Below are 20,098 nucleotides of genomic sequence, written 5' to 3'. Positions count from 1 at the left end.
TGCACATCAAACTCAATATCCAGACACCATGAACACACAATTATAAACAGCTAGAGAGTTTATAACACCAACAGAAAGAATTGCATTAAACTCATTTGAACTCTGGCATAATGTGGTAGTACACGGTTTCCCCAAATTTAATCCTTTTTGAACCCCTTTTTAGGAAATGGGAAAAAAAAGCCCATTTAAAAATACTCAGTGACAAGAAGCTATTTATGTTTAGTAATGCATTCCAGTGATTAATTAGTTCAGTAAGACCACACCCCTTATTTGAAGTCTGAACTTGCTTAATTCAGCTTCCAACCACAGAACAGTGGTATACCTTTGTCAGCTAAAGAGGAGGTTGCTTTTATCAAATACCTCTTCCTCAAGTAGGTATATATTGACTGATGGAGAAACCCTTAACATTTCCTTAGCTAAGCTAAACAAAGTAAGCACCTGATGTCTTAATTACTAAGACTGCTCTCCCCTTCTCCCAGTCATTTTCAAGGCTATTCTCTGGAAGTTGTTTTTTCACCATCCTCCCTGGACTGTTAACACCAGATGTACTGCTCCAGTAACAGTTATAGCTAAATAGATAATACACAACCTCCTTATTTCCAATTCCCTTGCTCAACTACTCGAAGTTTTTCACCAGACCTTTTAGCTACAGCCAAACAGATTGACTTCAAGTTCAACTCCTATGAATCACCAACTCCAAATCTTTTTCAGAGTCTCAGACTGAGTCCCCCTACTTGTATTTAGTTGCCCAACTCAGTATTTAGTTGCACTGATTCTGCCATGAAATGTGTTACATATTGTTTCATATGTTCAATTTATTAGTGATCTAAATCACTTTGCAACCTTAATGTTCTTTTAGTCCCAAATTTATATTTATGATTTTCTAGGTAAGTAAAAACATCTGAAATAATTTCAACACAGTTATTTACAATGAGAACCTTGGATACTCTGGAACCGCAAGTAGCGGAGTTTAATACAATGTATGCAACAGCAGACTTACCTCTAGTATGCACCAACACTTGCAGATGCATAACACTCTGATGTTGGATTTTGCATGTTACTCATACACAGCCTTGCCTAGGGATCCGTGTTTGCAAGAACCCAAGTCTCTAGCCAGGGCCCTCCTAGAATTCTCAACTAATAGGAGTTACTACAGGTTATTTTGTAACATAAAATTTAACAAATCTTTAAAATACTCCAGAACTAACTCACAAGCAATGTGTGTTAAAGACAATGATAAATGAAAACACACTTGGATTTCCATTGAAAAAATTGATAAACTTAATCAATAGATGCTTAAAAATATACAAGCTTTCAATCTGTGTATTTACCTGTAATTACACGGATCTTAAAGACTTTATTTAAAAGGTAAGATATCTCATGGACCAATTCAAAAAGACAGAGCTGTGACCAGAGCACAAGTTCCTGCCCAAAATCCCAGAACTCCTTACCAAACTGTTCACAGTGAGAAACAAGGACAGGCCAGCACACCAGGTATCACAAATGCCTCAAAGCAAACACGTTAGCTTTAATGTAATGGAAACCTTTAAACATTCGAGCTTTATCTTCTTCTTACGTAGGACGAATTAGAATCACAATCTTAGGCTACTTCATATTGTCCAACTCTTAAGACTTTTGTGAATATCAACACCGTCCCTCTGACTGTAAGGAGGGCAGCAGCCTGAACTGTCACAGGCTCCAATCCAGCTCATCCTCACCATTTTAATGAAGGTGGAGGGGGGAGGAGGGGGTGTCTAAGGGAGAAGAAAATAGAGAAATAGAGAAAAATAGTATCTTCCCATAAAACTTCTCCACTTTTTCAACGGACTGCATAATATTTTCCCAAAATATGAGAGTGTACATACTTACACACAATTCTTTCCTGGCTTTTTAAAGCACTACAAACATTACTGGGTGCACTAACTAGGATGCTATCTTTTGTACCTGAACTTTAAAGGCACTTATGCAGTGTTCAATCTTCTCCATCAAGTCTTTAGAAATTACATGGCAGAAGGAAATCTATTCCTCTAAAGTTAAGTCATCCACTTCCACAGCTCTGACGTGTATATTTCTGGTATGATAGTTGCTGTCGGAGGGAAAAGGTGCCACAAGTCTTACTCAAGTTCTTGCTACAGTTTCTCTCTTACACTGGAGTGACGAGTAGGTTACCCATACTAGGAAATACTCCAAGAGTTGAGTCTCAATGACATCTTTTGAGTTAATTTGATCCTCCGTGGATCATATAATGAGAGAACACAAACACACACACACATTTATACAGCTTACATCTTCTAAAGCACTTTTCAATCAGTTCCACCCAGTCCCTGCACTAAGTGTCCGTGTCTTCTTTGTATTTTATGGGCAAGTCCACAGACAAGGATTTGCTGAGCTGTTACCTTCCTTTCTGCATTAATTAGCATACATTATCAGTCACAAAAGGAAATTACGCTGCTCCAGAGCATAAGGCACCTATAAACTTAAGTAAGAAGGGACAGGTAGAAAAAGATCTTCACCTGGTCAGAGTACGCACTAGTTAGAGTAAGCATTGCATTAGAAGGGAACCATCAGGGTAAGCAATATCTAATGGCAACAAAATAAAATATAAGATTTAAGAAAAAAAAATAGAAAACAAAGCACTGAAACACAGCTGGAGAATCTTGTAAACCCTTATTTGAAGTCCTAAATTAAAAAAAAAATAAATACAACAAAAAACATCAAGCAGAACAGTTACTGTTCCCCAATTCCCCAACTATTTTCCAGTTGGTACCTGCTTGAAGATTCCTGCCAGAAGCTTTTTCTGGTTTTCATCTTCCTGTCATTTTCATTCTTCTCAGATTTTATTACTTGATACTGTTAAGGCAAAAACTTAAGAAAGGAGGAAGAACTTACTGGTATTGAGAACTCCTCTGCCAAATACTTCAACACTGATGCTCCTCTAGCCAAAAAGTTACTTCTCTCTGCCAGGTTGCCTTGGAGTTTTGTGTCAAACTCCTTTCTGACAACTGAAGCAACAGAGTCAATTATTATGAGTTTAACTTTCTTTGAAATAATTTCTTCTTCCAAAGACATAATCCTAAAAAAGAAAAAACAACAAAAAACGCCAGTCATTGATAACGTTATTTACACAATAGAACCATTTTATAACCCTGAAATTGTTTAAATAAAAGGTTTACTTCAATAAGCTGAAAGTCAGCCCCTCTTTTTCCCCCCTCACACACCACCTCCACTAACATCTGCATGTGTTGAAGAGATTTGGAAAGGAATTTGAGGCTGCAGTGGGCCACATAAACCAAGGGAGGACCTCTCCTGCCATGGCAGACATCATGCCATCATGCCATCCCCTGAATGGCAGACAGCAAGTTAAGTGGACATTGAAACTGTGCCTTTTTGCTCACAGTAGCAGCGTCCCATTGCCAGCACCAGAATCCTTGGTGCACATATGTGCAGAAGGTCAAATCCATTTCCATATACCTCCAAAGACAGTATGCCAAACCTAATCTGTTGATAATATGCTACTAGCTGTTCCCTGATAAAGCTGCACTAGAAGAAACTATTCTTAGAATAATTCTCCCACTAACATAAAATACACAAGATGATGCTAATATACAACTTTATTCATTTTCACTGCAAAATGTGTTCACAAATTAATATAAGGTAACAACATGACAATACAACACTGCCAACAGAGGCATTCGGGCTGATGACTGTTAAATGATTCCTCCCTCCCACTGCTGGAGGAGTCCCAGTCTTCCTGGAAGAAGAAACAAACTGTGCTTTGGAGGAGCAAACTCCTATTTCATGGAAAATGTAACTCTTATACTATGGTCTCTCCACAATCCAAGATAAGATAAGACCTGTCACATGAATACTACCCTTTAAAGGCTTACAGGGATCAGATCATATAGAAATTGTCTATCAGAAATTAGAAAGCATCAACTGGATTAGTCATATGCTATGAAATGAGAAGAGCAATGTCAGTCTTTCTGTAGCAATTTTACTTTGTTGGGGACCATGCTGTTAGCAACATGAAAAGGCCTCAAATAAATGAATTACTCTCCATAAAACTTTGACATAAAACAAATATTGTTATAGACAATCCAGTCAAAACGGTCTTTTTTTTTTTTAAACTCTGGAAAATACCTCTTCAGTACACTGCCACAGGTCAGCTCTCGATACAGGTGAATGCTACGGGTCATGCAGAACAGCTTTTCATCTGAGTCAAAATAAGTAGGGAATCTGTTTCCTGCTATCTCAATCAACCTATCAAAAAAACAGAAGACATAACGCTGCAAAAGCAATAATGTGGGATAGTAAGGCATCAAGTATTCACAAAGTAAACAAAACAAACCTCTGAATGATAAGCAGATACCAAGTAATACTGGAAATCTTTTTCAAAGGAGAAGCATACTTTAGCAGTCTGAAATACTGGAAGTCAGAACACTGATGCTAGAGTCAGTGGTATATGAGGGAAAGACATAATGTGGCTGTACACAAAGAAACAAAATTATCTCCTGTAGAAGGAAACTTTACAGTTTACAGTTACTGAATACAAAGTTCTTTGAGTTTTGTACAAGAGGTTCCACTCAATGGCCAAGCATTCTCCTATTTTAAATATTATATGTAAATATTACTTTCATTTAAACAAATATACTTTCCAACTCAAATCGTCTTCTCTTTCACCTTTAACTTGCAGTGAAATCAAAGTGGGCCTTGTGTCACCACAGAAATTTAACAAGCTGATAACAAACAGAAGATCCATTACAAGATCCAGCCAACATGGAAGCAGGACTGCAAAGCACAAAGCCCAGTTTGACTGCAAGTACTTACACAAGCAGTACATGTATGGGAAGTAGGCCAAAGTGAAAATCTTTTCACAGATAATCTCTCCTTTCCGCTGAAACCACGCTGAAACCACTTTTTTGCTGAAACCACTTCCATTGTGCCAGTTACCTCTTTGTAAAAAGAGCTTATAAAGTCTTAAGAAAATATACTTTCCAGAACATAGCAAAAAAAAAAAAAAAATCAGCATTGTGTCACAAAGCGACTGAGGCTCCAGCTGCCAGGCGGCTACAAATGAACATCCATCCATTCAGATAGCACAGGTACAACTGGCATGACTTGATATAATGAAATGACTAAACAGTTTAAGTGGCTGCTTCACTGATAGAACTGAATGAGGGATTCCATGATTAAATGTTCTCCATTACCTTATTAGCAAATTCATGACCCTTCAAAACCTTGAATTACAATTGTTAAGCATACCACTGTTTATTATCAGAGTAGACTAAGGAAGCATATCAGATAACTGGTGATAACACTAAAAGAAGTCAGAGGAAGTTGGGTATTTATTATTTGTTGTCAAAATACTTTTATATTCAGAAACTATGATTGGAAAAAACCTCTTGCACAGACGTAAAACTAAACAATTTACTGATGAGAGGCCAATATTTTCAGTTAAATGAGATTTTATACATAAAATCATTGAGGACACTAAATGGTACACGTTTTAGAAATGCTGACTGCCTGCAAACTCTTTGGAAGTCAGTGGAAAGAAGTTCCACCCCTCTGAATACAAGGCAATTCTATCTAGGTCCTTAAATAAATGTTCCAAGAATTTAACTTAGAAACTCATAGTTACAACCTGAGCACCGTAATTTTTTTTCCACAATGAAGATGTTATTTTTTAATAACAGAAAATACTTAATTGTTTGTATTTTAAGCAGACATATCCCACCACTTATAGCTTGAGAAGAGTGGCATCTAGTGGATGATACCTGTGGGCACAACTTACTGGTTATCTTGATGCTTTTTATTTAGGCCCCTTTCATTAAAACCCAAAATGTTAAAGCTATTTTAGAAAAATTCTTTTAAATCAGTTTTATTTGGTTTAGAAATAGAAACACCAAGCTTGAATGTTAACATACTTATCCTGAGCAAGCAATTTTATTACAATAGCCTGAATCTCATTCATTAGATACATTACTTATTACACCTAAACTTGTCCTGCAGAACTTCCAGGGACAGAATCTTGTCTTTCCATTTGCACAATTAATCATGCAGACATTTGGGCAACAGTGATCTGTCATTCAATGGTCTGCATGAAATGAGATTTCAGTACGCTTCCTAAAGGACATGCATATCACAAAGAACATCATTACACAGACTGACTTAAAATGACACGTCAAAATCTTGCAGAGATCGCAGTACTATTCACCGAGTTCCATGCAGGTTCAAAGGTCTTCAAGATCTAAATCCCGTTTGTCATGATGAGACCAAAAATTGCACAGAACGTGTTCTCTGCAATCACAGCAGAGGCCCATAAGGTGGAAAATCCGTTTGTTCTCAGCTTTGGTTCACAGAAATTTGTATCTAGTGTTTTTCACAAGCAATAAGTATGGCAAGAGAGAAAAGCAAACCAAACAAATTGTCTTCAGACTTTCTAAATAAGTCTGATATGTTTTCAGTTAATAGCTGGCTAGAGTTGAATTGAATTGCTACAAAATTGATGACAACAATTTTGATTTCCAGACTTATTACGGCCATTCTATCTATCTGTCCTATTGTCCGTATTCTGACAAAGCTGAATGATGGACGCCATCTGCACTGTTATGGCTTTCTCTTCCACAAGACAAAAATATATAAATTACAGAAACCAGTGGCATATCTTAGAAGACCAGCCTCAATTCTGATCACTCTGCTCAGCATTGCTATTAGATTGAACTAAACTGTCATGTTAAAGAATAAGTAATAAGACTATGAAAGTTTGTGGAAGCAAAAAGCTCACTGCCCTGAAGTAAGACCTGCCAGGCAGAATGACAAGAGAGAAGTGCCTTTCAGCAAAAGAAATAAAATTAGCCAGCTTTATGCAGTATCTTTCTAGAAGCAGCACAGCATTACAGCCAGTATGACAGCTACAACTTAGCAACTCTCAGCCCTAAAAAGCAGCAGGGATACAAACACTCTTCTCAGGCTTTCTGCAGAGGTTTTCGAGTTTTAAATAAAAATCGTGCCAGCTAAATGTCTCCATTAACCCCTTTAAAATAAGTTGGTATTAAATGAATATTTGCCCTCTTATCTCAAGTGTTTAGAACAAAACCACAATCTCTTCTACTTGCCATCTATTAATAGTACAGGATTACAGAATCGTAAGAAAATTCAGGTTAGAAAAAGAACTCAGATCTCCAGGCCAACATCCTGTTCAAGTAGTGCCAGCTATGAAGTCAGAACAAGTTACTTGAGGCTTTATCTAGTCATATTTTGGAAGCCTCCAAGGATGGAGGCAGCACAACCTCTCTGGGCAAACTCTTCCAATTGCTGACTGTCCTTTGGTGAAAAAGCTTCTCCATATATCAGCACAGAAATGGATTTCAATATATGCCTGCTGTCTCCCTGTCATGCACCACTGTGCCATCTTCTTGATGGCCTCCTCATTGGTAGGGGGAGGCTGCTGTTAGATCCCCCCAAAGCCTTCTCTCCTCTAGACTGAGCAAGCCCTCAGTCTCTCCACAAAGGGCATGTGCTCCAGCCCCCAACCATCTTGGTAGTCCCCTGCTGAACTCCCTGCAGTTTGTCATGTCTTTCTCACATGGAGAGCCCAAAACAGTATACAGGATCTAGATGTAGTCTAACAGGTAGTCTAGAAGGAGATAAGCACTCCCCTCACTCTGCTGGTGCTGCTTCTCAGAGGTTGCAACACAGAAAAGTATAAGATATAGCTTGTCTGCTGAAATTGTGTTCAGCTATCATTTCCAACTGAGCAATACTAAATATGATTTAATACATAAATATTCTCATCCTTAGTAATAATGTTATTTTTACCACATTTCCTTTCCAATCCTACTCTATTTTCAGCAGTTTTATTTTCACGTTCATCTGTTTTCCTCCTCTTTAGCATTCGCTTCTAAGCAACAAGCCTTAACTCACCCATTAGGTCCTACCCTTTTTTACTATCTACATTTCAGTGACCTGAAATAAAAATTAAGTGGTATGTAAGAAGGGAGCACCATACTTTGCAGAGCCATTGCTTGAAGCTTTTTTTTCTTTGATATATTACACTTCTGGTTTAAAGTAATTCAAACTTTCGTGAAATTAACTTGACAAAAAACAGGGTTAAAACCCCACCTTCACATCCATGATAACTTCAAATGATTGAACAATGCAAATACATCTGCTTTGATACTCCAGATTCAGGCCATGGGCCTAAGTCAGTCATCTGAAATATATAAATTTCAATGAACCTTGTTCTGCCCATTTTTCTACACAAACAAGGATGAGACTACTGTACTTCTCATCCTCCCCCAGACCCTTAACTTTTGAACTCACTAATTCCAAACAACAGTGACAAAGGAATAATCTCAAAAACATCAAATCCTCATGGTTTAAAAAAGTTGGTAGCTAACTAAATTAGAGCTACCTTTAATGAAATACTGCAGAATTATTTCAACAGTTAATCAGTCAGTTAACATGGGAAGAGTGGTAACCAACACATGCATATCTCTGTAACTCTCAAGCAGATACAGCATAGAAAGTCTCCTGTGCATTCAGCAGTTAGAATATATCGTAAGTGCATAGCTGAGCAGTTTTGGTAACATGGGCAAAACAGAAGATATTGGAAGAACCAGAGATGTTACAGATGTAAGGGAATATAGTACTGCATGGCCACTAAGGATATAGGAGAGATGCGAGGTTACTGCAGAGGGAAATAGGAAGTGCAGGAAAAGGACAGGGGGCCCCACTCAGCAGAAATAGGATAGAAATCTGAAGGAAAACTGGCTATGTCAGTCCTGTTGTTCACAGGAAAATCTCCATTTCCTTTGTACTCAAAATGCTGGGCCTTTACATCCTCAAAACCTTCCTACTAACTCCACAAACTAAACTGCAAAGAAAGATTTCAGGTACAGGACTATTAAGACCATTTATAAATTTAGAGAGCGCGCCATCCACCTCGTCATACCACAACTGGAATCTGCAACATCATACAAATTAGGAAGGTGAGCAAACCATTCTATTAAATTAATGTCATCATCTATGGAATAACTGCATATGTCAGATGAATGTTTAATACCTGCCATAGGTATTTACTTTATAAATGCTTAATTGTTCAGAAAATAATTGAAGGCTCCAAGGTAAAAGGTGCTAAAGAAGTTGCAAGTGTGTATTTTAGAATTTTGCATCTTACCTTTCAGCACTGAACGCAGACTCTGTGTCAATGTATATAACGGCCCCATCCAGTCCTCCCATGCTTACAGGCAGTGTAGCCAGAACACTCACCATAATACAAAACTGAGTTTTGCCACAACCTGGTGGGCTAGTTATCTGGAAGAAAAAAAGATGAGTAACATAAACAAGAGACACCAGATTCATTTCACCCTGATTCTATGTTTAAGAAAGACCCATCATCCAGAACTCCTCAAATTCTCCTCTTCCAGTTACCAAAGGAGGAGACAGCCACAAAAAGATAGAATGCAGCCCACAAGGAGCAACTTGCAGTTACTCTTGGATCTGTGCCTTGCAGTCAAACTCATCCACTGAAGAATAGTTCTTCAGACACAGCATTATGCTTGTACTTTATTTCTTTGACATCCTTTATTATGTCTCATATTTGAGGTCCCCTCCTCTCCCCCTCCTCCTACAAGATATTCCCTAGTGCCACAGCTAGTTCTCTTCCATCTCTTTCTCTGTGCTACCTTCTAAAATAGAGCAGAATTAGAAGATTCACAGTTGACATTCACATGACATCAATGGCCTTTAGAGCTGAAAACAAAGTCCAGAGCTAATGAGCTCACAGATGTAAATGACTGTTTAGGAATCATCATTATCTTGGTTACAACCAGATCTCCCTTGGAAATCATAAGGATAATCACTTATATCCTGTAGAGACTGAACGTTCAATATGAACCACATATATACGTAAGACAGATTTTATCTGCCCCAGAGACTACACTCTGCTATGCAGCATGTGTTTTGTCACTGGTGTTAACTCCCTATTACCATATTTCAACACAAACACCATTTAATGATCCAGACCAGCTTGCCGATTTTAAGCTTTCACCTGTGCTTAACCGCAGTAGGCTTTCAGTTAAGCAGTATTCAAAAAGAGCACACTCAACTCAATTGTGTGAAATTGTTCCAGTACGATTTTGATCCAAGAGAAAAACCACAAGGATCAAAAGAATACAGTGTTTGACGAGATCCCCTGTTTCCACGAGCAAGATTTTTCTATTAGAGACAGCAGTATACTGTTCTTTATCCACTGCAGATCTTGCAGAGATTGTAAATGAATGCTGGGCTCTGTGTTCAGATAATCATATGTTCATTACTACTACAGTAGGTCTTTAAATACAGTATCACATTGTCACTGCTTCTGGGAAGGGAAATGATGGTATCTTAAATACCAAGAGGGCTGAAAAACAGCAAATACAAAGTTTAAGTGACTTTAGGCACTAAAAACAGAGTGTGATGGGTTCATTCTGATGCTAGTAGGGACTAAATAATAATGCAAGATAAAAGTAAGCCTCTCCAGGGAAGTTAAACTGCAAAATGACACATACCTCCTCAAAACACCTAGTAGTGCCAAAACAAAGGCTTCAATGCAGATCTGTTGTTTTAAATTAAAAAAGAAACATTACAACAGACAGACACTCAAAATCAAACTGATTGTTGAGCCTAAATGCACAACAGTTTGTTTTTAAGTACAAACACCCTTTCACCACAAGATACTACAGTATTGCTATGGTTTCATTTTAAGCAGCAGCAGCATGACCTGAAGCACAGAAAATTTACAGGGAAACACTGAGGGAGTGCATTAGCTACAGTTACACATTAGCTACTGTTAACAGTTGGTTAAAATCCCCAGAAGACTTTTGTCTTTAAACAAGGCCTGAAAACCAAGCCATATCAGTCACTCTACTTGAAGCTTTAATACAAAAGAAGCATTAGATTATTTTTGTTTAGAAGAACATACCGCATTTAGTGACTTACAGATCAGGAATCAGTCATATTTATGCAATTACTTGTCCTCCATCCAGTGTACTTAAATTACAAGATAGCATATCAACAATAGCTGCCACATTTTAATATGAACCCAAAGCATATATAAAAATTGCAGAGGCAATACACATTCCTTAGACTGTGATAGCCAAGGAATCTCACCAGCTGTTTCTAGTTAAAAAGAAGACTTGAAATGAGTGAGGGGAGGGCATCAATCCAGTTGTTAAATTAAAATGTTTGGACAATTGTGAGGAGACCTCATAAAAACGTTTGCAGTTTCAGCCTTGCCTGGGAGGTGCACTGGAATCAACATTTATTTCAGTGGCTGATGCAGGAGCTAATTCACCAGAGATGCTGTAAAAATATCTGAGGATACGAGCATCGTATCAGAGAAAGACAGGGAATCTTGCAGTACGAGCTAGTACTAGGAAGCAAGCCAATGGAGCAAGAGAGACTTTTTATTCCCAAAGACAATAACACTTCATCTTTTATCAGCATTCCTTTAAAGGGCATTAAAATGGGAATTCAAATCCACAGTGAACAATTTTAAAGGACTACCACATTTTGCTGTAGTTACCACTGGTTCAGCAAGTGTTTTGAACAATACAATCTTAGTTAAAAAAACCCTAAAATTCCTCTAATATAATTTAAATAAAATGTCTGCAAAAAGTTTGCTTAGTTTGTTTTACTCTAAATTTGCCCTGGAAAAAGAAAAAAAATCAAGTCCATCCAGAGAGAAATGAGAAGACTACTACAGTTTTTAATTTATCTCTGCCTAATAAAATATACTTTTATTTTTCAATAAGCTGTATATTATTTTCTGTGGCACATCTGTAGGGTTTGGATGAAATCACAAGACGCTAATTCTTCTTCAGCTACCAGGGGATTAAACTCTTCAATATTCACAAAGTCATTACTTTAACTTTTCCTCAGAGGAGTTGGCCAAAAGCTCTGACATCTGACCACAAAATTTCAGCTATGATTTAATTTCCAACTTAAAACCTAATAGTGGTTTAGGAAAAAATGGTCCAAGACAGTGTAACGCAAATCAAATCCCTCTGGCACTCAAAAAGCAAGCAGCTTTGGCTGTAGAAGATACCACCACAAGTCTTAACCCTGCGGCTCATGTACTCAAATTCCAAGTTTCCAACCACCCTCACTGCTGGGTAAAGTAACAGGAAGACAACGATTTAGCCACACCAGTCAGGAAGTAAATGCTGCACACAACATACTTTTGAAGAGAACTTCTCTCAGACTTAGAATATCTGCCTAATAACAAAAATACCGAAGGGCAATCTGCTGATCAGCTACAGTCCAGCAAGTTGCAAAAGAGCAAATTAAAATTATTAAGTTCCAAAATCACTTGAATCCAAAAAGAACATGACCTGAAAGTGTTCGCAAGCTCCAGTACGGCATCAAAGCAGCAGCAGCACTCAATAGCTTTCTACTAAAATCTCATCTAACTTATGCTGAAGAACACTTGCAGCGCTGCCAACCTTTGAAACTACTTCAGATCTCATGACTCTTGCAAAAATGCTTTTAAAAATCTCCAGAACCAGGCTTTAAATGAGAAACTCAGTTTCTGCATAGTTAATTGTTCTCTGCCTTTACGTTTGCTGAGAAACCCCTAATACGTGCCCTAATCACTTTCCACATTTAGTACCTAAAAGGCAAATAAAAAGCACACACTTTTTTTTTTTTAGACACCTCTGATCTCTTACGTTAGTCATCTAATTTCTGGCGTTTACCTAGTTCTTTCTGTAATATTTCTGATTAAATAGTTATTATGCATCAGTATTGTCAATCTGGCATGAGGGTGCAACCAAGACCAAGCTACTGGTGAAAGCACATAGTGCTTGCAGTTCTGGTCCCATCCACTAGATGTCTTGTGCAGACTTCAACATCTCAGTCACTTAGTGAGATCACCTATTGAAGATAACTGCATTAGGCAGGTCTCTGTATTTTTAACCAAATAACAATACAAAATACAAAAAAGAATACAAAAAACTTAACATTCAGAAGTTTTTTTCAGAAGAAAACTTAAAGTGCAACACCTTTCCTGGAGCAATGCTTTTCGTTTACAATCAGATAAAAGTTCAGCCTATCTTTGAATATACTCATCTCCCCCAACTACTTTTAAATACCTTGATACATACGGAGTATGACCACTCTTAAAATAGAGTTTAGCAACACTTTCCCAGATTTTCTCACATCTAAAGAGATAATGTTTTAAGGAAACACTGGAAAAAAAAATTAGAAACTGAGTATTGTGATAGTCAACCAAGCTAAGAAGTATTACAAAATACATAGTTCTGGAAAATTAAGCATTTGCATTTACTTCCTGAAGAGCATTATTTTGTACTATCTCAGGCAAACTATATTTGACATCCATGTTTTGAGATCAACTGCTTGCAGAACTTAATTTCAAATTAAAAAAAAAATAAAAAATTTTTAAAAATTTAAGAATTTAAAAATTAAAAAAATTTAAAAATAAAAATAATAATTAAAAAAAAAACCCACACACCAAAATTTAGAAGTCAAAGGTTAGCTAAACTCCAGTAAAACTCCCAGCATGTCAATCACTGCTTTTCCCAGATCTCCCTCTGGAGCAATGCCAAGAACGTGACAATGAGCAAGCTTAAAGTCTATCAGTGCTCCAGAGCCATTCTACCTGGTCTTCAGGCAAGAACATGTCAGATAGACTGCACTGATAGCTGAAAAACAGCTACGCTTACAATTAAGAAAAAAGACAAATATTCACAGCATTGTTTTCAGCAGCCTTGTAAATTAACTGTGGGTCTTCCGACCCAAAAGGATCACATCCATTTATTTTTTTAATCAGGAAAAAAATATTCCAGGATCCTTTAATGCAAACTTTTACATTCTGGCCATCTTTTACTCAAGGAAGGAGGGCAAAATAGATTGGGTTATCTGGGTTGACCTATAGAAGGGTGACATCCTTGTTTTGGGCACCACTCATGAGCCAGTCACAGGCTCAAGGACAAGTCAGCACATCACAGAAAAGACACACCTCTATTTTACTTTTTCCTCCTGCCTGTGCAGCAGTGGCTCTACATTTCAACTAAAGAAGCACAATTCAGAAGTTTAAGCAGCATAAGCATGTGAACAGCCATTCTCTGCCTCCACCAAGGAAAAGTTAGTGGACCAGATGGAAATCCCGGAAAGCCAGATCCTAGCCGCAAGCGAGCATTATTTCTTTTCAAACACGATGCTATTTCATCAGTTGACTGCATGAACAATAATCCAAAAGAAAAGGAGTCAAACTACACTGAGTGCGGCCACTGCTTTGCTGATAAAAATATATTTAGGAACCAAAAACTCATCTTCTGCTGAAGGCACTATCCTCAACAGCAGCAAAGTTACAATCTCAGGACCCTGCATATCCCACTGCTACTTATAAGAACAGCTCTTTCTTCTTCAATGAAACAGAATTTAGCAAGTCTTCTCTCCTAGAATTTGAAGACTTGCAGTATTCATCTTAAGATTAAGTTCTTCTGCTCCAATTTTCTTATAGTAAATTGGTAACAAAGCTAGGCCCAAATATGATGAAAATATTAATTCTGACATATCAATGTAAGTTCATGGATGCATTCTTAAACATTTTTATGAAGACCTGAATGGTGTATATTCCTGTACATCGTATACAAAATGTAATACTCAGAATCTTTAAAAAGTAATAGCCCCTCATTACATAAGAGGGGATTACTAGAGCAGAAACTGTCTAAACTCAGTGTTGCTTAAACACTAACATGTTTTAAGTCACTATCGGATTTCATAAGTGATTTCTGTCTGAGATCAAAACCAATTTAGTTTGATTATAGGGTGTGGAAAAAATGTATTTTCCTCATAGTAAGATTTTTCATAACTTCTCACTTCTACTCCTCTGCTGTGGCAATTTGCCACAGTAGACAAAGAAAAGCATTTGGTAAGGACTGTTCAAGTGTTCAAGGAAAAAAAAATGGTTTCAACCTGCCTAAATTCAGAATATGAGGCACACAATATATATTTTTCCACTTGTTTCAAGTGCACAGCTGAGTTCAGAACTTTACTTTAAGAAGGCAAGTATGGCCACATTGCATAAAACCAACGTCCATCTAGCTCTGGATTCTGTCTCTACCGAGGGCTTACAACAGATGGCCAGGGGAATAACATAAGAACAGGGCACGTATATATTGATACTCCCTCATATATATACATTTCTGCATCTCCATTTGTAGCTCAGCAAATTCTTAAGCCAGAGATTGCATCTTTGTATTTTTATAATACTCAATGACTCCTATGAGCATCTACACCAATCCTGTCTTTCCAGATTATAGAAACTATGCAAGTTATTATCGCTTTCTGCAAGGCCACAGAGAAATCCAAGTACTAGAAGATTAAGTGCTCCCTTGATCTTAAAAGAAAATTATAACCAAAAAAGTAGCATTGCATACAAAGTCCAGAGAGTGACAGAGTTATATATATGCAATTCATAGCATTGCAATGTGAATTACAGTCTTTTTTAAAAAGAATGCATTACATATTTATTGCACAAATTAGTTATATTTATATATAAAAGCTCTGTAAAGTCTTTCTCTTGCCTATATGCTTCATGCCTTTGTCCTTATTGCTTATTGTACCTTCATAAAAACTAATGGCTTGGTAAAGTCAGAGTGAGTCAGGACAGACTCCTGATTCAGTACCTTGTGCTCTGACCATGAAACCACACTGCAACTTTCCCACTGTAAAATCCAGCCAACAATTCTCCCGAATTTCCTGGTAAAATTTCCACTTTTTTAAAGGAAAATAGGGTCACCAAATTTCTTAATTCCTTAATTTTCTTACTTACCTGACACGCTGGGGAAAAAAAAAAACACCACCAAAAAGAAGTGCAGCCTCTACCAATTAAAAAAAAGCATTTCTCATCCAAAATTTTTGTGTATTTTGTGTTTAAAGCACCTGACACAAGACAGTCCAACCTATCTGTGACTTTTGACTTCTAGGTGTGATGTGCAACTGCACATATATTAAACAAGTTACCTCTGTGAGGGATCCACAGGGCACTCCACCATGCAAGACTTTATCCAAACTATGCAGCGTGGTGGATAAAAAGGCTGAAGAGGGATTGACAGACTTCCTCAGTTTCATTTCATAAGCCTATAAAAGGAGGGGAAAAAGCAAAAGAAAACAAGCACGCAAATCAGAAAATACCTTTTTTTTTTTGATGGAAATAGCAAGCTTCTCGCACTTGCTTTCATCAACCTGGTATGACTCAACACTTGCCAATGAGCAAACTATTCCTATCTTCAGCTATAGTCCTCTCTTAGCTCATCACCCTTCCTCGCATTTCTATCCCATTTATAGCTCACGGAGTAAATTTAAAAGTTTGTTGTACCTCCCTCACCACAATATTAAATAATAAGCCTTTAATAATGATATGTCAAAGGTTTTCTCTGCTCCTGTTCAACAAGGCTTCCTTTCAACCTGTAAAACTCCAACTTTTAAATAAGTAAACACTGTATGTACAGTTAGTGACCAATGCAGAACACTCACATGAAACCTAAAACCAAGAACTCCCTGGCCAACATTCGTTACCAATTTGAAACTACCTGGGTTAAGGAAAGGTTTACTAAAGATTCCCAAGTCTTTGAACAAGTCTGGGCTGATCGTGTAGCCATTCATAATTTTCCAATTTTGTGAGGAAGACTAGCCAAGCAGACAGGACAGGTACAGAACTGAAAATAGTTGAATTCCTAGTTCCTCCATTGACTAGAGGAGCTGGCCCAAGATCAGAATTCTAGTTCATAAGAATTATTTTCATTTGGGGAATCAATTTAAACCAAAGAAGAAATAACAAAATGGAAATGCTGATCTGGAAACACCAAAACATGTTGTTTCCAAAAGAAACAGGGCTTGCTCACACCTTGCAGACATCTGTTAGAACTGACACATTCCTCAGCCACTGAGCATTCTGAACATCAGAAGTTTGACTTTTAAAAGGAACAGCCCAAGATCTAAAGGTTGTTGCTCTAGTTAAGAGTTCCCAGAGGTTTCAGACTCCTCGCCCAACAACACAGATTCTTGAAGCCCTGTCACAATGTACCGCCATAACCTGCCACGACTGACCACTCCAGAAAACCTGATTTGTCTATGCCTGAGAAATGCAGGCATCTGATTTATCCCAGTCTTAAGAGTCTGCTGGGAATATGGTGTACCATGGAAGCACCTCCACAGGAATCATCCATAACTAAGTAAATAACCACACCATTGCATCCTAGGTGTTTTAGTCCATACTTGTTGGGCCAACAAGTGAGCGTTTTTGGCTGAAGTTGATCAGAAGAATTTCCAGCTAGTTCTACCAGCAGGCTAAGATAAGACAGCTTGTACCTTCCTTTTTTTATGCTACAGTTCTTCCCTATGTTATGACAGGTAGCATATTACAATAGTATTTGAAATTCATTCAGACCTTCTCTGTTCTTCAGTTCTATTGAGGAGAAATATACAAAAAATAGCTTTTAAGACACAGAACAGACCAATACAAAAACCAACGAATTTTACCTCACTCAAATGGAATCAGAGTTTATGCTCAGATTCACTTTAAGAGTGAATACATGTCTTGATGAACAAGGATTTGCAACATATTTTAATTTAATCATTTTTTGTTTAATCTCTGACAGGACTTAAACCCTGTAGACTGGAAACAAACCCTGTAAACCATGGAAACAATATTCTAGTCTAGCTTTCCTGCCTAACATGGACTCTAAAATTTTACCCAGTGATTTCTGTATTTAATCCACAAAATTAGGATTGAACCAGACTTTCAGTAAAAAAAAATAATTCAATTGTTAAATCAGGAGTCCAAGTAAACGAAAAAGTACCATATCCTTAGACAACCTCTTCCAATGGTAACTTACATTACTTTCTAAAGATTTTCTTATTACTTCCCATTTCAGAGATTAATTTTTTAATTTATCTTACAGCCACTGGATCTTGTTCAGCTTTTTGTTCAGCTAGACTCTAGAGACCTCTAATACAATTATTTTTTTCTACTCAGCATATAATGTGATCAAGTCACCCCTTAACTAACTTCCTCTCTGATGAGCTCAGTAGGCTTCATTCTGTACTTCATACTGTGAGGCAAGTTTTCCAGAAATTAGACTTTTACTGTATATCTTGGCATACTCTCAAGTTTTGCTGCTAGTGCTTCCAATGTTATATCTGGACAGTATTTTCCCCTTATTTATAACTCCTATTATCTAATTTTTTTTTTTCCATCAAAGATATTGTCAAACCTTCTTGCTACATCAATCATGATGTTACATCAGTCACCCTGACCTGAAGTCCATTTGAAATCCTGTGTTTGCAAAGATTCAATCCTCATCCCTTAGAAATAGCTAACATCCTCTGTTTCTGGAAGTACAGCTTCCAGAATACACTTACATAGTTGGTGATCTATCAGCTAGCTCTGTATTAACAGTCCTTGACAACTGCTGTCTGACAAACTTCAGTGTCTGCCAAGCTCCTCAGCAAAGAAATTTGATTGAATAGTGATGTGAGGATGACAGGCAAAAGCAAATGCTAGAACTCTACTTAAAACTTCCATCTGTCTTCAATTTATTGATTATTAACAGTTATTCGTGGAAGACTAGTTTTTAATCCATTCAGTGTAAGTCATATTAATTCTGCATATCACTAACTTTAATGCAGTGTGTTTGTGAATTTAAAGTTTCACAGAGTTACTGCTACAATTACTATGCCAATTACACATAATAAATTTTGACATGGCTTATTTTTTTTCAGAAAAAAAGCAGGTTGCATTGACACAGGTCAGACCTGTCCATGTCCTCTTTGCTCTAAAAAGACACCATTTTTGACATCTTTTCACCTAAATTCAAAAAAAAAAACCAAAATCCAGCCACCGCACTGCAGCTAACATCTGTTTCCTTCTTGCACTCTCCCCAGTTAGGCTACCTGTAGCCCAAACCACACTACAGCTCATTTACATGGATGGAAAAAATCCTCAAGAAGGATCACTTCACTTCTTGGCACCAATTTTATGTCTAAAACCAATGTATACTGAAATTCTTATTCTTTGCTTGTATTAAACAATGCCTTTTTTTTTTTAGTTGCAGGGTCCAAACTTGAAGCAATTTTTATATGCTGGATTGCAAGAGAGAATGCTGTATTTCCCTATTGCACTCAGAACTGATTCTGCCTCTCTCTTGAGGCCATAATGCTTAATAAAGTCACCATATCAAACTAAAGTGCCTCAGAGATCTAAATTTAAAAATAAAAGTATTATTTCATTGTGCAATCAAATGAAGATATCACAAACCTCCCAGGTAAAAAGATGACACTGTTTAGCTTTTTCCCAGATATTGCATCAAAAACAGAATCAACACAGGTATACTTACTGTCTGCATTTTGGGAGCACAAGCTCGGCTGACTTTACAAAGAAGCTTCTGCACATCATAGTAGCTCTGTCCCGTCACTTTCATTAGCTCCAAGAGGGAAAGACATAAAAAGTCCTGAAAGATGATAGAACAGTTCAGAGCTCAACCTAGAAATCAAGACTGGGGACTAAAGTGATGCAATTTATACACAACTAGTATACATTCCACAAGTTTACCAACTGTGCCATGTTATACACTACTATGCTATACCTCTCCTACCTTCCTCTGATACCACTATATTAAAAAAAATTGTATTCATATTTTAAAGGGCATGGAGTCAAAGGACCAAACATGCATGAACTGTGTGATGGAATTGCAACAAGTTAATACCTTTTTGCCTACAAAAGTCTCTTATCTACCTGAAAAACAGTCAAAATATATCATGTCTTCTAGATTGCAGTCCTGGGACTGGATCCTGTATTTATGATGCACACTACTGAAATATATAGGGCCTCTTGGCTCTCTTTAGGAGAGCGTTCATAAAAACAACTTCAGAACGTACTGCTGAATCAACCCATAACTGATAGTGTAACATCACAGCACGTTTGCACGCTAGATTATGTAGTACACATGTGTTTTTGTGAAGTGTTCACAAATGGATGTCTTACTCCATACAAGTAGTAGTACACTGCACACCCCTGCTAAAATAAAGCATC

The 20,098-nt window shown here is 37.3% G+C and overlaps 1 protein-coding gene across 7 annotated transcripts in view; it reads right to left on the bottom strand.

The window, feature by feature from the left end:
- RAD51B (RAD51 paralog B) overlaps positions 1 to 20,098 on the bottom strand; it is a 414,790-nt gene that overhangs the window by 392,374 nt on the left and 2,318 nt on the right. For all 7 annotated transcript variants that reach the window (XM_075151892.1, XM_075151891.1, XM_075151888.1 and 4 more), the window contains 5 exons: positions 19,404 to 19,517; positions 16,030 to 16,146; positions 9,179 to 9,315; positions 4,141 to 4,260; positions 2,890 to 3,073 (listed from right to left, as the gene is read on the bottom strand). In XM_075151892.1, the coding sequence (XP_075007993.1) occupies positions 2,890 to 3,073; positions 4,141 to 4,260; positions 9,179 to 9,315; positions 16,030 to 16,146; positions 19,404 to 19,517 (672 nt within the window). The remainder of the gene's footprint in view (positions 1 to 2,889; positions 3,074 to 4,140; positions 4,261 to 9,178; positions 9,316 to 16,029; positions 16,147 to 19,403; positions 19,518 to 20,098) is intronic.

Source organism: Calonectris borealis, chromosome 5 (assembly GCF_964195595.1).
Source record: "Calonectris borealis chromosome 5, bCalBor7.hap1.2, whole genome shotgun sequence".
In the NCBI taxonomy this organism is placed as follows: domain Eukaryota; kingdom Metazoa; phylum Chordata; class Aves; order Procellariiformes; family Procellariidae; genus Calonectris; species Calonectris borealis.
This window is presented reverse-complemented; position numbering and strand designations above follow the sequence as displayed.